The sequence below is a fragment of the Microtus ochrogaster genome, linkage group LG3, assembly GCF_000317375.1.
Source record: "Microtus ochrogaster isolate Prairie Vole_2 linkage group LG3, MicOch1.0, whole genome shotgun sequence".
Taxonomy (NCBI): domain Eukaryota; kingdom Metazoa; phylum Chordata; class Mammalia; order Rodentia; family Cricetidae; genus Microtus; species Microtus ochrogaster.
The window spans coordinates 121016-142475 of record NC_022029.1 but is presented as its reverse complement, the minus strand read 5'-3'; the positions used below and the strand labels follow the sequence as shown (position 1 = coordinate 142475).

The 21460-nt window shown below is 44.6% G+C and overlaps 1 protein-coding gene across 1 annotated transcript in view; it reads right to left on the bottom strand.

The window, feature by feature from the left end:
• The window catches only part of Enpp2 (ectonucleotide pyrophosphatase/phosphodiesterase 2), a 110015-nt gene extending 90633 nt beyond the window's left edge, over positions 1-19382 (bottom strand). Inside the window, exon 1 of the mRNA XM_026785953.1 lies at positions 19195-19382. Coding sequence (XP_026641754.1) covers positions 19195-19218 — 24 coding nt within the window. The 5' untranslated portion in view covers positions 19219-19382. The remainder of the gene's footprint in view (positions 1-19194) is intronic.
• Positions 19383-21460: the final 2078 nt, after the last annotated feature.

Here is a 21460-nt window from a genome sequence, read left to right as displayed (position 1 = left end):
ACACACATGCAAACTAGCGAGATTCTAGCTGCAGAAAAGAAAATTCCAAAGTACTCGATCCACAGAAAAACAGCGTTAACTTTGATCTTAGTTCTGGAGGTTGCATGTTCAAAGCTGTCTCCAGGGTCACGCCACTCCCCCTGCGTACCTAACACCGCACAGGAGGGACAAAGCATTTCAGCTGTGGTGTGTACCTCTGCCTGTGAACAATCTCTCCATATCCCTGGGAAGATGACTTCCTGAGACTCTGCCGGCCTATACAGCCCTTTCATCACGCCTCATGTTCCATGTTACTGTCAAGGAACACAGCCTATAAGAGGATCCAGGTCTTGCCTGTAAAACTTGAACCTTAGTGGCAATGAACTATGAATAATATGAGGGGCAGCTGTGGGGATTTAAGAGCAATAATACTTTGCATTTCAAGAACAAACAGTAAAATAATAAAAAAAAAAAACAGCCCTCTGAGACAGTGAAGATTTATTCACTTTCCGACATTCTGCAATGAATGAAGCGGCGGGTTGTGCCCAGCCTTCAGCTCTAAAGCACCCTTGACTGCAAGAGGAAGGCAGTTCAGGCAGCAGAGAGAGATCTAATACAGTGAGCTAAAGATGGATATTTTTTAAAGTGGAAAAACAGATGAAAAACAGTGGGGGCAAATGAACCACAAGCAAAGAATGGGAAATTTCAAACAAGGAGTAGACAAGGTACTATCACCGGCCTGCAGAAAAACTTATATGTGGTAGCTGGTCTTCAGAAAGGCCTACACTTTCCCAGACAATTTACACAGATCATCTTGCTTGATGTTCATAAAGCTTTTATGATATTGTTATCATCAACGAGTGTGAAAACAACATCAAATATACCTGACAATATTCCTAAGGTCAGGTCCCTCTTTAGTGAGAAAGTCATCTTTTCTCTCAGATCCCCAATGAAGATTAGAAGAAAACTAGCAAGCTCTCATAAAATCGGGACTCTCAGCTACATGGAGAAGGACCCGAGTCCCCGCAAAGCAGAGGAACTTCTAAGTGGGTGGTGAACATAACAGAAACCACAGAGAAACCTCTGATCTAGGCTGGCCTTGTTGTGACCCCCAAAACAGAAGCACCAGCCATGAAAGAGTGACAAGGACCTTGGCGGGTCATTTCAAAATTCCTATGCCATCAGAAAATAATTCTTGCCATTGTTAGGCAATTTCCCTAAACTCAGGAAAACCAAAGTTTGACAAAGTCATAATATACTGGTTCAACGCAGACATAGAAACCTTCACAAGGTTAGCTAGGGCTTATAAAACCTTACTTGGTACCAGGATTCCTTAGTATTAGGAACACCAAGATAAAAAGCAAGCAATCAAGCAAACAAAAAACCCCACATGTTTTAATTGGGAGATAAAATGTACTGGCCTCTTTGGGGCAATGTAACAAAACACCAGTAATGGATTTGTCTGTGTATACAAGAAATTTACTGTTCAGAAGAGGCTGAAGGTCCAGGATTCATATCCTAGTAGACAGCATCTGGGAAGCCCAGGTCCTATAAAAGAGTGTCTTCTTCCAATGGCTGCACATAACAGGAAGAGTAAATCTGTTATAGAACATTCCTTTATACTGTGTTAAGACATGTTACTGTGACTGATTTCATAGAGAACTGAGTGGCCAATAGCTAGGCAGGAAGAGGTTCGGTGGGATCTCTAGGGACAGAGAAATCTTGGCAAAGAAGAAAGAAGAGTCACCAGCAAGATTCAGAGGAAGCAAAAAGCACAGGAGGAGAAGCAAAAGCCACAAGTAATGTGTCAATATGCAGATGAACGAAAATGGGCTAATTTAAGTCATAAGAGCTAGTGGTACAAACCTAAGCTATATAGGCTGAGCATTCATAATTAATGATAAGTCTCTGGGAGCTGGAGAGATGGCTCAGAGGTTAAGAGCACTGGCTGCTCTTCCAGAGGTCCTGAGTTCAATTCCCAGCAACCACATGGTGGCTCACAACCATCTGACATGAGATCTGGTGCCCTCTTCTGATGTGCAGGCAGAACACTTTATACATAATAATTAAATAAATCCTTTTAAAAAATAATATGTCTCTGTGTCATGATTTGTGAGTTGGCAGTCCAAAGAAAAATATCTGAGCCAGGTATGGTGGCGCATGTCTTTAATCACAGCACTTGGAAGGCAGAGGCAGGCGGACCTCTATGATTTCAAAGCAGATTGGTCTTCATAGGCCATTCCAAGCCAGCAAGGGGTACATGGTGACACCCTAACCCTAACAATAATGATGATGGTAAACTTAAATGTCTCTTGACAGGGTAAAATTAAGACATTAAAAATGAGACAGAGAAGGGGATTAACCCATCTGGAATAACCTTCTTGAAATACACATTATCGCTTTTACATCCACACAAAGAGAGCCCAACATTAACAACTTTTCTAAAAAGGCAACGAGGAGTTCTGTGAAAAGCAAGGCCCACAGGTACCCGTGTTTGTCCATAGGTCTCCATGACCCTGTCTGATCTAGGAGACAACTCCCTGGCTCTGCTTGCAGCATTTGTTTCTGCTAAACACAGTGCTGCCAGGCTCTGCTGGGTGTTATGTTACGATCTCACTAGAAAACCAGGAGCCCTGAGAGAGGCACAGTGGGATGGAATGAAGGGTGTCTCTACTGCACACTCCATCAAGTCCTCTTTCAGGTGTTCATTCAACAAACTTTCACCGAGTGCCTAATATACGTTACGTAGCCTCTGCCGAGAGTTTCCCACATTTTGACAAGAGAAGAAATACAGTATTGGGTAGCTGGCCATTGATAAGGAAGCTAGAGCAGGGGAGTAGCAACCATCTATAAGACAGTGATAAAGGTCTTTCCCCAAAAATGACATTTGATCAAAAACCTGGAAAAAAAAAATAAAGGAGGGTCCAAATATTTCTTCAGAAGGACGGTAAGTGCGGAGGCCCTATGGTAGGAGTAGGCTGGTGTGTTCAGGGCAGCCAGTGTGACTGGGAGAGTACAGAGGGGAAACAGTAAGGGCCGCTGTCATCACGGGCTCTGGTTCGAGCAGGACTTTGCAGACTATACTGTGAGCTTCACATTTCCCATTGGGTATGATGGGAGACGGCGCTGGTAAACGGCGAGAGAAGGTCCTCTTTTAGCGGGAAACTTCAGTGACTGTTCAAGAATTCCTGCACAATGTCTCCATTGAGAGGACTCAAAGGCATCTAAGGTCCTTTCCAACCCTAGGTGCCTACTGCTTCTCTCTCTCCGTAAAACCCTCTCAAGGAGCCCACGTGTGTCACTGTAATAACCAGAAGAGAGTCATCAAAGCACACTAAACAGAGCTGTTTCTTTTTCTTGGTGAATAAGGGGAAAGCTCCTATACCTTCTTGTTCTTACCATCCCATCTCCTGGAAGAAATCCAGACAGAGAATAGAATACAAATGGATCTCTAGATCGCCGTCATATTTACCTATGTCAGTGAAAGGATGTGGTTTAATTAAAAAGGAGAAAGAAACATCCTTCACGAATCTTTTGAAAGAGGTGAGATGGAGCGATATCCTTCAGAACTGCTCTAGAAAACAAGTATTGCCTGTCCTAGCCTTATAGCGTTTTCGCTATGCCTTGCAAGCAGTCGGCTAGTATATTTATTAAATCCAGTAACTTCAGGTTGCCAAGCAGAGTATTATGCAAGAGGGTGCAGGAGTTCTGGACCTTACTCTGTCCAGCTAAGCTTCTGCTGCTCTTGGGAGAAATGTTATACAACTTGCTAATTACCAAAATCCTGGGCTGTCAGCCTTGGTCAGGATCAGAACTTGGATGCTTACCGGACATGTGGCCTGGGGTGAGTTGGGAAACCTCACTAAACCTCCAGTTCCTCCTGTGAAAATGGTAGCAGCCACAGTGCCTTCTTTATACTTTTGGTGGAGAGACTGCATCAAATGATCTGTGTCATGTCAATTGTTTATAACAATGGCGACTCTCAGTGAAGCCCTAGAATGGATCAGACATTGAACAGGGATGATCTCACTAACACTTTCAATGACCCTGCATATTATAGATCCCATTATATATTCAACTTACAGTTGAACTGTAAGTCCAGTATAGATCCATTACATATTCAATTTATTTTCAAAGGCATAGAGAAACTTAAGCCACTTGCCCAAGCTCACACACTAGCAAGGGACAAAGCCAACATTAAGATTCAGGTCTCCTAAGCCAAGTCCAGCTTCTGAGAAGTTTCTGCTACAGTATATTGTGCTGCAGAAGTTAGTTAGTTAGTTAGTTAGTTAGTTAGTTAGTTAGTTAGTTAGTTAGTTTTGCCTTTAATGAACCTATCCCAGCGTTTCATTAGGGGCAACTGAGAAACTGTTTGAGAGGACTCAAAGGCGGTTTGGAAACAGAATTGATACTGACCAGGGCAATTCTTTATTTAGCTACCATAGCAGTTTGGGGGTCATTCTCTTGGCACAGTTTTTGTGTGTGTGTGTGTGTCCCCTGACTGATACAGCCGCTTTGGGTGCCTCCTAAGACTTAGACTTGGGGAAATCTTTGTCACAGACTATGATCTCAAGTGACAGGTCATTTCTCTCCTCTCCTTAGTTCCTTCTCTTTTTCCACAGGTATTTACTTTTCTTCCTGAAAATTGGTATAAATAAACAAACAAACAAACAAACAAACACCTCTGGCACACGAATTTTTGCCATCAATCTCTTATGATCCTACTATTGTTTGGATCCTTGTTGTTTGACTCAACTACAGCACAGTTGGAGGTGCCAGCGCTAAGACGCTGAGAAGCCAGCCACTCAGTGTGGCTCTACCTCAGACATACCTCATAACTTCACCTTAATGACAACACCATGCTCAATGTGACCCTAGGACATGAGTGTTCCTGGAACTGTTCTAGGCTCAAGTGATATCATCAAGTCACAAAAGACCCAAATACCTGCTCACAGGGCTAACACTCTGGCTGACTGAGAAAGAACGCTGAATAAGTGAGCACAGCAACGGGCGGCCAGAGTGATGGCGTTGAGAGTGATGATGACAGCCTGGACTCGAGCGAGAGCTGCCCCAGCGAGCCAGTCAGACTGATTATAAAATCCAGTTTGAGTAATTTGCCTGCAGAGAGCCAGCCAGCTAGCCAGTGACAAAACAGGACTTTGCAGGGCTGTGTTAAAAACAGTAAGAAACACAGCAAGAGGGGCAATAATATCGGCACGCACGCAGTAAGTTATCCGTTTTTATGCATTGTCGTATACATTTTTTATCAATGAGAATATGATCAGAAAGATGCTGTCATTTGGTGAATTAGAGGGTGGTGGAGTAAGGATCAGATCCCAGCCTGAATGCTCCAAAGTTCACAGCCCCTCCTCCTCACCATGTTTTCTCCACTGCAAGGAGATGTTGAAAAGCTCCTTCAAGACAAGGACTGCACCTCTATCGCTTACAAAAAAGTTCTACAGTGTCTGGCACCAGATAGAATTGAGCTGCCCAGGCCTCATTCTCCAGAAAGAAATTCAAATAGACAAAAAGATTGCCACCAATTCTGCCTTTCAGCTCCTCTCATCTTCTTCTGGCAGTGGGAGGAGGAGAAAACTGGCCACTGATACTGCTCTCAAATACAATGGCAATTTGCTAACATCAGTCTAACCTCAACTCCCAACCAAACTTGGGACCTGGGCAAACGCACACATTTGTCAGTTTGTTAGACTTATATTGGTCTAAGAACAAAAGCAATTAATTTATTAGAGTCATGTTTGTCTAAGAAGGCAAGCAATCAGCAAGTGGTGTGTGTGTGTGCTCTGCATGTCAATTGATAGCTGCCCTGCTGTGGAGTGAAGAGGGCATTGTGATGGATTTGATGACCTTGGCCACTCTTACACTATCCCTCCAGCCTAACAATGCTTTTCTCAACAAGGCTGGGCCCTGGTGCTCACAGCTGCAAAAAAGGGCCTTGCATTGGGCATTTGCATGCACGGCATGGCATCAGGGTGGGTGAGTGTAACTCAGACCGTTTCTTCCCACTGTTCAAGCTGCTGCATGGTTAAATGGAAACATTTGAGGGTGATGATTCAAGTGTTTAAAGATGTAAGGAAAGGCAGGCAGTTCTCAAGGGTCAGATACACAAAGACTGTGATGTAGTGTACAGGTTAAAACCAGACGAAATCCCGGCATGGAGAAGAGAAGTGGACACCAAGCCCCACCCCTAACCAAGAAGCTATTTGCAATTGATACCTACTGGGATATCAATGTTCTCCCATAAAGTGTCATTGAGTTTATCAAGGCATGCCAGGGCAGACTTCAAGTCCGGGGGTAGTTGGTGAACAAACCCCCTGTTTTCTTGTGTGGTTTTTGCTTTGTTTTTGTGGGTTGTGTTTTACAGGTTTTTGTTTTCTGTTTGTTTTGATTTTCTTTCTTCCTTTTTTCTTCTTTTTCTGTGTGTGTGTGTGTGTGTGTGTGTGTGTGTGTGTGTTGGCTGTCTAGAAATCACTTTGTAGACTAGACTGGTCTCAAACTCATAGAGATCCGTCCTTCCTGTGCTGGAATTAAGGGCATGGGCCACCACACCTGGCTTTGTTTTGATTTTTCATTTGGGTTTTTTGTTTGCTTGGAAGCTGGGTGGTTAAGGAGGTGATGAGGATCTGAGAAGAGTTGAGGGAGAAAAGGCTATGATCAAATATATTGAATGAAAAAGGCTTTTTAGATTTATTTGTTTGTTCTGTAGACAGTAGTCTGTTTGAGTGCATGCCTGCCTGGCAGAAGAGTGTCAGATCCCACTACAAATGGTTGTGAGTCACCATGTGGTTGCTGGGAATTGAACACAGGACCTCTGGAAGAGTGTCAGTGCTCTTAACCTCTGAGTCATCTCTCCAGTTCCCAATAAAAAAAATTAAATACAAAAAGTTAATTAATAAAAAAAATCAGGTAAATCTTAGGCCTAGCTGAAACACCTTTGCTTATTAATTGTCTGAGTTTTGAAGCCATGGCTTACTTAACCTCTCTTTTTGACAAGGCCTCAGTTCTGAGCCAAGAGAAGCCTTCCTCAACCACCCTGTCCCTCTCATATCTTGTCTTTGATGTCTCCTGTCTCCCCATGTTCCTGTCTTACAACACTTACCTACCTCCTGACTTGATTGTGGTTTCCCCAGTGGACTGGAGAGAGTCAGGCTATGTCTTCCCCAGGCCTTACACAATGCTTGGTGCACAGAGACATACAGTAAACACTTTTTGAGTAAGTTAATGAAGAAAGAATGCTGAAGGAGGAGACTGAAGAGTGAAAATGTAATCTGGAGAGTTGGGGAATACAAGAAAAGGAATCAGGGAACCGTCCTCCTTCACCCTCTGCCAGTTTAAATGAGAATGTCTCCCATAGGCTCTGGCATTGAAATATTTGCTCCCCAGTTGGTGGCTCTGTTTGGAGAAGTTTAGGAGGTGCAGCCCTGCTGAAGGAAGTATGACACTGGGGACTTCAGGATTTGAGAGCTGGCTTCAGTTTTCTCTCTCTGCTTCCTGATATGGTTGAGGATGTGACGTCCTCAGCTTTCTGTTTTAGACACCATGTCTCCTACTTGTCGCTGTGCCTCTTCACCACAACAGATTCATCCTTCTGCAACCATACACCAAGGTGAACTCTTTCTTCTCTGAGTCACTCTTGGTCCTGGTGTTTATCACACCAAAAAAAAAAAAAAAAAAAAAAACTAGCATTAGTCCTTGTGCCTCACTGCAGACTGCTCCCCATCTCTAGCCCACGCACCCCTGCACTAACATAGTCCCTGTGCTTCACTGTAGACTGTTCCCCCATCTCTCTAGCCCATTCACCCCTGCATTAATATAGTCCTGTGTGCCTCACTGCAGACTGCTCCCCCATCTCTAGCCCACGCACCCCTGCACTAACATAGTCCCTGTGCTTCACTGTAGACTGTTCCCCCATCTCTCTAGCCCATTCACCCCTGCATTAATATAGTCCTGTGTGCCTCACTGCAGACAGCTCCCCCGTCTCTAACCCATTCACCCCTGCACTAATACAGTCCTTGTGCCTCACTGCAGACTGCTCCCCCATTTCTCTAGCCCATTCACCCCTGCACTAAGCCCACAGCTTTCAAGACTTTTCTAGATCCAAGAGGAATGCTGAGCCTAATCCCAGAAAATAATGCTATTTTCTTATTCCTGTTCTGAGGAATCCGAACCATGCAAATGTCCTGCTTCTGCTTCATTTCAGCAGCGTCTCCAGTCATCACGACTGGAACTTAAGTCACTTTCTATTAATTATCCTTGTGACAGTTCGTACACATGTCCCAAGGCTTCCGTGCCCATCCTTCTTTGGGAACAACCATGTCTCCCAATCATCTCAGAAAACCAATGTGATTTTTGTGATTTTGGATTTACATGTCAATTTGCACAACCTAGAATCATCTGGGAAAAGAGTCACAACTGAGGAGGAATTAACTAAATCATATTGGCCTGTGGGCAAGTCTGGGGTTGGGGTGGGCGGGATCATGCTGTTTGTTAAATTGACTGAGTCCACTGTGAGCAGCACCATTCCTTAGGATGGGCCCTGAACCATATAAGAGAGAAGGAAGCTGGGGCTTAAGAGATAATCCGACATTTAACATTTAAGAGCCCTGCTGTAGGAGCAGAAGACTGGAGTTAGATCCTGGCCCCCACATGTAAACCACATGGTTGGTCGTTTACAACCATTAGTAACTCCAGAGCCAGGGGATTTGATCTTCTTTTCTGACCTCTGTGGGTGGGCACACACATGGTACACATAAATAGATGCAGAAGAAATATTAATATATATGCACATACACATACATGTGTAACACACACATATATAACAAACTAAATCTTTTTTTTAAATGAAGAAAGCTAGCTGACTGTATGTATGTATTATGTGTGTGCACACACATCTGCATGTGTGCATGCATAATATATATTATATTATTATGTATTATGTGTAATATATATTAGTGGCAATTTAGAAAGTAAATGGAGATCAGAAGAAAGCACAGGATCCCCTGGAACTCGTGTCTGGCATCACAAGAGGGTGTGGACCACCTTGTGGGTTCTGGAAATGGAACCCTGAATGACTGCAAGAGCAGCAAGTCCTCCTCACTATTAGCCCATCTCTCCAGCCCTGCCAAGCCTTGGCTTTGAAGGCCATGTGTGATAACTGATACAAGGGCTTTGCATGACCCCTAGAAGACAAGACATCAAAATTAGCTAGCTCAAGTGTAGTTCTCATGCTTCCAAACTGGATTTTTAAAAAAGCAAATTAAAGCTCAGACCAATACTAAAGACACTCAATTTTGTCAATAGCCTCTGAAGTGTTATTAAAATAAATGTATAACTTTTGTTTAAACTTATGAAATATTGACATACTGAAACATGTCTATTCTCCCTAGTTCTTTTTAGATACAGTTTCTAGATATGTTTAGTATTTCTTTATATTTTTTATTGATTTTTATTGAGCTCTATATTTTTCTCTGCTCCCCTCCCTGTCTCTCCCCTCCCCACTTCAACCCTCTCTCAAGGTCCCCATGCTCCCAATTTACTCAGGAGATCTTGTCTTTTTCTACTTTCTACTTCCCATGTAGATTATATTCATGTATATCTCTCTTAGGGTCCTCATTATTGTCTAGGTTCTCTGAGATTGTGATTTGTAGGCTGGTTTTCTTTGCTTTATGTTTAAAAACCACTTATGGGTGAGTACATGTGATAACTGTCTTTCTGAGTCTGGGTTACCTCACTCAAAATGATGTTTTCTAGCTCCATCCATTTGCCTGCAAATTTCAAGATGCCATTATTTGTTTTTAGTATTTTTAATACTAGAAAAGTATCACATAAAAGTAGTCATGATTTATATTGAAATTAACTGGAACATTTTGAGATTTTGTTTTTATATGTTTTGTTTTCAGTAAATCTGATATCCTATCTCTAGCTCGCTATGGCACACCACTTTGAAAACTCTGGTTTTTATCCCACAATGGAGATAATCAACAGGAGCAACATTTTGCTCTCACAGGAGGGAAAGGAATTGCATTCTTATGGACTTAACCCCAAGGTTCAGAACTAATAACTCCCCTGGGTAGAAGCCACTGAAACACTGTGAGACAACCCAGCGTTTCACACTCATGGGTGCCAAGAACAAGCTTAGGTCGCCCAAGGAAAAAGGGCAATAATCTTGCATTTGTTCCTGCTGATTAAAGTCAGGCAGCTTCCAGGAAAATGTTAGGCACCTCATGTCACTGAGTTGAATTAATATGCAAACAGTATTAATGATGGAAAAACTCGATTATATCCAATATAGCCAAAGTTATACAGATGGCTTTGTCAGTACTCAAACTGTATACTGAGAGAGCCCTATTCTGTCAGGCAGCAAAGCCTTTGAGTGGAGAAGAAAGAAGCCTCGTTGCAAACACTGTCAAGTTCAAAAGCAACTGTGGAGATAAAGCGTCTTTAGGGGTTGCCAGCCACAAAACCCTGTCATCACATGGTCCCATTTGCAACAGTGGGATCTCTGGGGACCGAACACAAATGTTGTGGAGTATTACCAAACGAAACACACTCAGGGTGGGATGATATCATAAAGCGTGCATTGATCATCCAAAGGTGCCATAGCGAACTACCACAGAGAGAGATCACACCAAGCTTGAGAAGACAGCGACTTGAAGCTCCAGTGGCGCGAGCGGTTAGCGCGCGGTACTTATACAGAAGACAGCGACTTGGGAGTGCCTGACTCTAACAGGGCATCTCTATCACTCCCCCAAGGCTCGGATGATGTCTGGAAAGGGGGGAGTGGAAAGTGCAGGAACCAGAAGTTGGGGAAGAGGGCTGTAAAAAGGTGTCTGGTAGACATGACACACACCTTTCTCACAGCAGCTGTGCTAACCTGCACAGACCGTGCCCACCACTACTTCCTGGTGCATGGGGAAGGGGCTCCAGATGGCCACCCCTCCCTGAGGGACAAGGAGCAATTAATGGGTGCTGGGGTAGGGTGTCATTTTTCTTTGGTGGTACAGCCACTGCTAAGTTCTCCTTACTCCAGGAAATAAGTCCCAGTTCATGCTCGTGCAAGCAATAACAGTTGAACTCTGTGCATCAAGAAAAGTGGGGAGGAGTTGAAGGTAGGAGGGTATTTGTTAGGAAGAAGAGTCTGAGTAAGAGAGAAGGAGGATTGGAAAAGGCTAGTGGGAATGAAAATGACCTTTAAAAAATTATACCTTTTTACTTACTTACTTATTAATTAATTAAATAGAAAGTGGCTGAAACAACGCATTTGTGTTGACACACATCCTGAAAACTGGCAGCGTAAGAGCCAAGTGTCAATCAGAACGCTGGTTTTCTGAGGTCACCCTCACCTTACCAAGCCTCCCTTCCCATGGGCCTCTTCAGATTGTCTTCCTCCCTTTCTAAGGGTCTATGACCCAACACATAAACTTGGAGAATGGGATACAATTCAATCTGTAATAACGCCTTTCATTAAGGCTGTTGAAGTGACCACACAGATTCCCAGTACTTTCCGAACAAGGCCTCTTTCTCCTCTGATGAAAGCCTTCTCCTCCACGACAGAAATGTTCTTGCTTATTGAGTGTCCAAAATGATTGATTATTTACTTTAGAATAAGGATCCAAGTCCATGGCCTTCCACCTTTTCCAAACACCAAAACACTGGCCAGTGTCCACCTTTCCAGAGAATTACCTTCATTCTGCTGCATCTCTCTGTCTTCATTTCCTCTTACATTCAGCTCATAAGCAATAATTCACCTCACATTATTCGGTCACCAAAGTGTCTAGGCTTCAGATTCAATTATTTGCTCATACAATTTATTAGTTGTCAATCCCTTCCTTCCAAAAGCCCACAGGTTGTTGACATGTTTCCAGATTAGATGCCTTCATTAAGCACTGGGTATAAAAACATAGGTGCAGAAACTCTTATAGGTAACAAACATTTAACAAAATAAATAAGCTAAAAAACTTGCAAAATAAGAATGAGAATAATAAGTTAAAATGAAGGGGCTTTGTTAAAACCTCGTGTTCCCTTAACGACTCAGCATGCCCTCTTCAGTCGTTAGCTAGATCTGTCATCTTAGAGACCATCGGTGTTTCATGCAGAGTGGCTGCAGAGGAGCATGTTTTCGGGAGCTGATCATAGATAGCATGACATGCTGCATCGAAAACACACAAAACCTGCACATAGTCTAATGCCCAGCTGTGGAAATTCACTAAGGAAATCATGAGCTAACTACAGAATAAGGGGCAATCTCACTTGTCAAAGATCACATTTGTGAAGAACTTGTAATGGCCCAGGTTGTTCTTAAGGGCCAAACAGGTTACAGCATGATAAGGCTGACTCCAATTTTAAGATAGAAAGTATATGAGACAGTAAAGAAGGGGCTGTTCACCCATGTATCCTGATGTTTATCTCTGGGTAATATGACTTTAGACTGTTTTCTTGGCTTCTTCTTTATACTGTCTTTCACTCAGCTCTTTCTAGACAATGCATGTATTGCCTATATAATAAAATATGTCTATTTTTAGATGTACTTATTGCATTTTATGTGTATGTGTTTTTTGTCCTGTGTAGTATATAGATGTGTGTGTGTGTGTGTGTGTGTGTGTGTGTGCGCGCGTGCGCGCGTGTCTGGTGTCTGTGGAAGTCAGAAAAGGGCACTGAATATCCCAGAACCTGAGTTACTGATGATCATAAGCTGCCATACGGATGCTAGGAACCCAACTCAGGTCCTCCACAAGAACAGCCAGTCCTCTTAAGTGCTGATCCATCTCTCCAACTGAGCTTAGCAATTTTTTAATAAGCAAAACTTTCCCAATGAAAGGCTTGCCTTAGACAAATCACTGTTCACTCCACTGGGTTGTGAAACTGGTCACAGATTGTAGTACTGGACTTCTAGAAGAGAATAACTAGAAAAGTTGCTTAAGTAAATATAAAATTAATTGTCAGCAATATAATGTGACTGACCGTGTTTCAATAGGCTTAAGAAGGAGGAGGAAGAGGAGAAGGACAAGGAGATGAAGGAGGAAGAAGAGAAGTAGCAGGAGTGGGGAGGGTAAAGGGGTGAGGGAAGGGGAGCTTCTTGATAGAGAGTGTGGAGTGAATCAGGTTAGGACTTGAGGAAGCAGTGTATTTTCGGTGAGGACATAGGATTCAGGAAGGAAGGCTATTTATTCCTGGTCTGGGAAGTGACGTGGGTAAACACAGTGGCACTGAAATACCAGTCTACTCTGAGAGCAACAAATAGTAAACATGGAGTAACTCATGGGCTTTCTAAAAATATATATCGGGGAATTAAACACGCACATCATGTCAAGGAGATGGACGATCGCAGAATGTATGGTTGGCATGAGGACTCTTTTGTACGTGCTAGCTGCCAGGTAGAAACAGTCAGTCACGTTTTAGAACTGCAGCAGGAAACTAGGGCACACGGCGGGCACCCAGCTCAGGCTGGATCACAACGGGCTGTGAGTGCCAAGCTCAGCTGTTTGAACTCCATACACAATTTTGGAATCTTGAGTAAGAAGAGACACGCCAGTGCCCTCCAGTCTGCCTAGCCTTACCCCTGATTCTCTCACTTTTTCTCAGATAGTTGAGCAGCAAAGAACTTGTTGCCTTGGAAAGCCTGTCAGAAAATTATTTACCGAATGTTTTCAATTTAGTGTCCTGGATCCCCCACCATGCGGCCCAGTCCTGTCATTCCAAAGGCAGGCAATGCTAATCTCCCTTCCTCACCAAAATGAAAGATACAAAGACAGGTGTGGTGACTTTCTATATCTTCTTTTCGACACATTAACTGGACCTCATCCATCCTTCTGACAGAATCTCTGCAGTCTGTGCTCCCTCACTTTGTCTGAGCTTTTCAATGACCCACCTCTTGGTGGGGGCCAACATCTCTCCTTGATTACATACTACCATTCCTCCTCCAATGTGCCCACCCCTGCCATCATCAAAATCACTGTCATCTCCTTCATCATCTTCCTTTTATTTCCTTCAGCCTACTGTGCATTCTGTAGACTTCCCAGGACATAAAGCAGATTATGGCACTGCATTGCTTACAACCTTCACTGACTCCCATTTCCCTAACCATCAATTGCATCCCACGCTGCCCCCCTAGCCCAGTGTCCTCATGCTCTATCTCCTTGAATCCTTTCTTTTATTTCTTGACTGCTCCCTGGCTCTCAGCCTGTTGAGGGCACGTTGGCTTGAAACTGACTTTCCTCTGTCACCTTCGCCTTGCTTGTCCCTACTCAGCCTTTCAGTTTCAATGCAGACAGATATCAATTCTATAGTTTACCCTGTCCCATTAAGTCTGGCTTAAATCTTCTTATGTAGTTCCATGGGAACTTCGGTTTCCTCTGTCAAAGTATAACATCAAATTAAAGTCACTTGTTCCTTGCCTAGAACGTCTTTACTTTGCAAACTCCATGTGATCGGGTCTGCTTTTACAACACAGCGAATGATACGCGGTGGGTGTTCAAACAGTAATCGCTAATAACTTAATGGGTAGCATTCAAATCGAGGTGCAATGTTCTAAAGATGGAAGGATACAGAGAACAATGACTCTCATCTTCTATGTTTGATACTCTGGCCTTCTTTTCATACAACCTAACTTTAATTTTCGAAGCAACACCTTGCTATTGATTTCGCGGCCAGATTAAATCCCTAAACATTAACGACACGAAGGCACCGCTTCTCTCCTGAACTGTTCTTGTCTGTTCCTTTTTCCAGCTTGTCACTTGTACATATGCGCCCCTTCATCTTCTCCCCTCCTTAATCCTCCTCTTCTTCCAACCACCCTGTCTTAGTTTTAAGTACAGCACAGTCCACATGGTTTTCAAATGCTTCATTTTAGCTAAAATTCTAGCTCTCCTTTTCAATGAAATAACCATTCAGAGAGAAAGTTATACAACTAGTGATTGCCAGGGTAGAGACATGAGCCCAGGTCCTGTGACTCCAAATTCATGGTCATTAGCACACATTACACAGGATTCTCTCTAAACAGAAAACATGCATAATTTGATTATGCTGGCTCCTAACCACCACCTCCTCCCTTCTCCCAAATATCCAGTGAATTAATTAGCCCTTTGATTAAATATATTCTAGTCAGAAGTCCTTAACAACTCAAGGGTATTGAAGGACAGACTTGGATGAACCCCCTAAAAGTTTATGAAAATGCTGTGTGTAGTCTTTTGTGCATTTTTTTTTCTAAGAAGACTAATGTGCATCCAAACCTCAAAAGAACCATGGCCTCAGAGAGCTTAAGAACAGCTTAAAGTCTAAATAACTCCCTATAGAATGCAATCACCGCTCACCTCTCAGAGTTTCCAAATGCATAGTTCTCTCTTTGGAAAATCAGAACCATATTTCCTCTCTTGCAGCCTCCCAAAGTCTCCATCATTCTCTAGAGCGCTCTTGGAGTTCTTCCTCCCTGGCCATTCTGAGCCCCAAGGATCATCTCTTTCAATGTCCTTGTCTCCGGCTGATTGCAGCCCAAGGAGGAGGATGTCTTTGCTTTCATGGTCAACAGAGGCAAAACTACCGAAGTCTTTCATATCTAGAGATAGATAGGATAGAATCTGGGTAGGAAAAGCCTCCCAATTCAGATGTGGATCACACAGTAGAGACCTCGGATACCCAGAAATTCTAAACCCTTCTTGTTAAAATAATGGGCTGTGAATCTTTATTCTTTACCCTATGGTATCTTAGAAAAAGCTTCGTATAAGCTGTTGTATCCCTGTCATCTAATCCAGTGCCTGACCAGAATACCATTCCTAAGCACCGCATAAGAATTCCCAAAATAGCTGCTGGCAAGATGGATCCATGAATAATGGTACTTACAATACAAGCCTGATGCTGGGAGTTCAAGCTCCAGGACCCATGTGAAAATGGAAGGAGAGAACGGACTCCACCAAGTTGTTCTCCTGTGTACACAGACAGACAGACACCATGGCATGTGTGACACAGACACACATACACACAGACACACAGACACATACACACAGACACATACACACAGACGCTTCTTTTACTTTTTTCTTTTCTACAAGGAAATCACAAGAATTCTGGGGCTAGTGAATACAGTTGAGCTGACAAAGTCCTTGCCTAGCAAGCATGAAGCCCTGGGTTCCATCTCCAGTATTACAGGAAACTAAGTGTGGTGATGCACATATGTGACCCCAGCAGTCAGGACATAGAGACTGGAGGACAGAAGTCCATTGTCTTTACTGCAAGTTTGAAGCCAGTCTGGGATACATGAGACCCAGAGAGGGGTAAAGGGAGAGGGGAAGGGAGGGGAGGGGAGGAAAGGAGAGGGGAGGAAAAGGGAGAAGAAGAGAGGATAGGGGAGGGGAGGAGAGGGGAGAAGAAGAAAAGGAGAGGAGGGGGAGGGGAGGGGAAAAGGGAGGAGAGGAGAGGAAAGGAGAGGGGGAGGAAGGAAGAAGAGGAGAGAAGAGGAGAGGGGAGGGGAGGGGAGGGAAGGGGAGGGGAAAAGGAAGGACGTGCAGGGAAGAAAAATCAATCACAAGAATTCATGAAGCATCCCATTTGAGACACTGGGCACCAGGCTCTAAAGATCCTAGGTCAAAAGTAATACTGAGACAGAAGCAGATGTTCTGTATCCTGTAGGTGTTTACTGCCTACCAAGGGGCAGATGGCTAGAACTCGGCAATAAAGAATGGTAAGGGTTGATAATGGGAGAAGAGGAAGTGTCGGGAGAACATGGCAAGGTTGCTTAACCCATTCTGGAAGAGGAGCAGTTAGATGGTCTGGGAAATTTCCAAGAAAAAATGGCTATCAGATGAATCATTTTTTTAAAAATTGAATTAGCTACTGACCTGGGAGGGGATGGTCTAATAAGCCCATTTTGTGTACAGTGTGTGCAAAATGGCTCGTGAAATATGGATAGGGCGTGAGCAATAAGGAAGGAGAGCAGGGAGGAAGATGAAAGACAGGTTGTGGAGAACCGGCACATTCCAACATTGTTCTTAGAAAGTAAATACAAAACTTCACTATAGACATCTCAAAAAGCATGCCTATGACCATATTGCATTTTAGGAACACTTCCTGACACAGTATGGCGATAAGGCGGTACGATTAAGTTGATTGAGTTTAGGATCATTGAAAAGACACAGCTATGGATGTCTATGAGTGTGTCTCCAGACAGGAAGGAAAACCCACACACCCACCCTGAATATGAGTGGCACTAGCCCACAGGCCGTGGTCCCAGACTGAAGAGGGGGAAAGAAAAATCTAGCTGAGTGCTAGTATTTAGCTTTAGCATCACCCCCACCCTCACGGGGCTTCCTAACTACAATATGCAATGCGACCATCCACCCATCACCAGCCTTCCCATTATAATGGACATTATCCCCTCAGCAGTGAGCCGAAATAAATCCTCCATCCTTAAGCTGCCAGGTATTTTGTGTCAGCAATGAGGAAAGGAACCAGTGCAGGGAAAGACGCAGATTGGGCGACGCTGGTCCTAAATAAGACTAATGTAAAACCGTGACCACAATGCTTGAGCTAAAACAATGGAAGGAGAGATGTCGGCGCATAGATGAACAGAGAGGTGCGTGTAGGATCTTCATCCAATGGGAAGAAAGGAAGGGAAGGCAGGGAAGACAGCGAATCCCCTAAGGTGATTCTTCTGTGTGGAGCACAAGGGGGGGGGGGGGCGTCATTAGCATAAGCTGGGAAAAAGAACGGAGAAGACAGATTCAGTTTTCAACGTGTTGATTTCAAGATGCTTTGTGGACCATCTAACTGAAGATCTTTTAGGAGAAAGGCCTTGCTACTGCCTCATCTGTGTCTGCACTGGTTGATGCTGTTGCAGTGGGTAAGATGACGTAGGCTACAGGATGGCACGGGAAGACAGTCAAGAAGAGACCACAGGAGCACACACTAACGGGTCTAAAATGAGACCGGCCCTTTAAGGCACGAAGTGGTGACTTTGAAAAGGGCAGAGGAGAACAAGGACGGTTGGGTATTACAGAATCTAAGAGTCCAAACATAAGAGAGCGAATGGCCGACTACTCAAAATAGTCCCAAGAGCCTGGAGAAGGGACTTTAAAATTCTCTACAGTGTTTGGTGCAAATAGGCCTACAGTGTTTGGTGACCTCAACAAAAGGCAGTCTTCAGAGCGGAGGACCAAAGACCCTAAGTAGGTATGAAGGGACAGGTAAGAATTAAGGACAGTGAGGTCTTGTCGCCCACTCTTTCAAGAAGAAAATTGGGTAGCGCTGGAGGTGGCCTGAGAAAGGACCATAAATTCAGAAAATACCTAAAGAAGAGCAGAAAACCTCCTAAATCGGTGGGCTTGGGTGTGTGCTAAAGACGTAAACAAATCCCAGAAGAGGGCTCTTTCTGAGTCCCGCTGAGCATTTGGTTTTCATCCCCTTTGTCATTGAGAAAAGGCTCCCTCCTTAACCAGGTGAGATGAAACCAGAGCGAAACCAGCTAAACCCTTTAACCACCGCTCCTTGTGGCCCACCTGCTCTGCCCTTGGATACTTCCAAGTCCAGACCCAAAGCACCCGTGATCAGTTGAGAACCCGGTCCTCTATTCTTAACCCAAAGCAGCCAGATCCATCCGAAGGGCTTGTTCAAATAAAAAAGTACAAAAGGGCAGTATGGATGCTGGGATCTGGCTTCAGGGAAGGGGCTTTCCCACTCGGAAAATGGTCTGTCTCCTTGCGGCAATTGTAGGAAGGCGCACAGAGAACGCTACTGAAATAGACGGCTTTAATGTTCCCCAACCTTGCCAAACGCTTGTCCAACAAGTCTCATAAACAAGAAGGCCAGGAGGCTGGCTGTCTCAGAAGGGCAGAGCTCACAGCCCCCTGCGGCTGGCTCCGGCCAAAGGGGCTCGCTTCCTTGCCACAGGCGCGAGCCGTGGTGAGCTGAGACTCCTTCCCTAGCCCCTCTTTGCAACTTCCACTGGCTTGTTTTCCAGAAACGAGATACGCATATGCAAAGCCAAACAGACTCTGGCAACGACAACTCAAAATTAGCTCCGCGTTTGTGAGCCTGGAACGCGGTCCAGCTGAGGGCACGGGAAGGCAGCCCAACCCGGGACATTTTTCCGGCTGCTGCGGAGGCCCCTTTGCAAGGTTTGCCCTCGCTGCACGGTACAGCCACCGTGCTGCCGCGGTGACCCGGGAGCCCCAGCCATGGAGCACGCGCAGACAGGGGCGCCTACCCTACCCGATCGGTGGCGTGGCGGCTCATGCTGCGGCGTCCGGGTGCCTCGCTCCAGCCAGGGCTCTGCGGACACGGCCTCGGCTGCGGTCCGGGGACCTGGGAGCTGAGCCCGAGACCGCGGCTCCTGACTGCGCTTGTTTGCGCTGGGCCGTTTGCTTTTGGGATGTCTCCAAGGCAGATGGAGTCAGGGGGCCGCTATCCCGGGGGACAGTGATTCCATTGGAAGCTGGCCTTTGACAGGACACACACATGACCTTTGACTAAAATGGCTTTAGGGAAGGAAAAGTGTCCGGACGTTGAAGACCCGGCGTCCAGCACCGCCATTCACTCTTCCACCCCCAACGGCGCCGGGTTAATTTTTCATCTTTCGAGCATAGTCTGTGAAGTTTGTAGTGCATTTCCCCTTTATTCTCTAGGATTCGTTCCTGTTTCCTGAAGATCTTGCGGCAGGACTTTCCTGCTGGGATGTTGGTAGATCCCTAAACCAATCTTTCCGGGTGAACCCAGCGGGGTATGCATTCTAGAAAGTTCCTTTCAGCACTCTGGGGAGTATGAGCACCATATTTCTACCCCTTCACCATTTCATAATTTTAAAGGGATTTTCATAATCGTGCTGTCACTTGGCCTCCCGGAGTGTATGGGCGCCTGACTCTTGCTGCTATTTTACAAACAAAGAAACAGAAGAAATGCATGCAGTCTTCTAACGAGAGGGGTGAAATCTTGGCCTCTGTTCTGAATGATTCACCTTAGCTTAATGATAAAACTAATATAAAGCACCTGTGTAATTGCTTCAATTTGGTAGTTATAAAGCATTAGAATTCGTTTTAATAGAATGGCAGTTGCATCATTGCTAGCCACAGATATCTTGAATTTATTGACCACATTTAAAACTTTGTGGACATTTTGCCCTTTACCAGAGACTGGAAAGATGCTCTGAGAACAAGATCTGGCTTCAGAGGTATAAGCCAAGGTAAAACCAATTTCCATCATCAACACTATCAAAACTCAAAACCATTTTCTTTCTTTTTTTTCTAGATCCCTCGAGATGGTAAGGGCTGGAGATGTAGCTCATTGAAGGCTCACTTGCATCACATTGAGAAGGTTCAATTCCCAGTAATGGAAAAAAAAAAAAAAAGCCCAATTCCTCATTTAGCTAGGCATGGAAGATTGCCACAAGTTTGAGGCCAGTCTGGGTTACAGAGTGAGACCTTGTTTCAAAAACAAACAAGAAACCAAGTGGCGAAACACTGAACCAAAGGGACAGGAACTATGGGCTTGGAGAAGGAACCCTGGTCAAGCAGTCCCCAGCTCCCTGGCATTCAGTGCAATAGAACGCCATAGAGGTCTGCAAAGATGAGAGCTTGCCCGTTCTTATTTTCTTCGGCTTGGAGAAGGACTCAGGTGATAGTGACCCTCCGCTTTGAAGGACTTGAAGGAGTCAGGTCAAAGGGCATGCCACCCCCAGACGGCCTGGTGCACAAAAGCTGGCCAGCTGCATTCAGAGAACGAAAACAGTGGAGGCCAGCAGGAACACATGGTGTAGGAGCCTGTGTCCACAGAGGCGAGTGTGGCTTTGGACTCTGACCCGCCTCGTGAGTCACCATAGGAAACTTGGACTTCATCCTGCAATGCCCAATGAGTTGACAGAACTAGCCCCGGGTTATCAGCCCACAAGAAAAGGATGCAGGAGTCAAATGTTGTTGTACAACCAGAATAATATTTATATCAGTATGGGGTTTAAGTTTTATTGGCCAGATGCAGTTTCTTTTTCCTAATTAGAAAGAAATGTAAGCAGTGTGTTTAACCTCAGTCAGCCTCAAGTTTCTCATCAATAAGACAGGGATGCTATGAGCATTAGTTGAAACCGAGTAAATAAAACCCTTAACGTCGCTTCAAGGAGTGTCTACGATATAAAAGGTAGCTACCGTTAAATTGTAAGCACTCTGGTTTGCACAAGTGCATAACTATAGGGAAACTAGGAAATCCTCCCTCCCCCACTTGCCATTCTCTCCCCTGCTTCCCAGGCTTCTGGCTCCAGGCTCTTTGGAGATTCATGGCCTTGTTCCCTTGTCTTCTTGTCTGAGCTCCTTCTTGACTTCCATATCGGTTTGCTTCTTGGGCTCCCCATTCCATATCACCTATGAACTACCCACGTGGGATGATAACCCACTAGCCGTGGCTATTGGCACTGCCACGGTTACATGGTGTGCAATCTTGCCTGGGTGTTCAAACATCAGGCAGTCCTTGCAAACTTGAGCCACGTGCACCT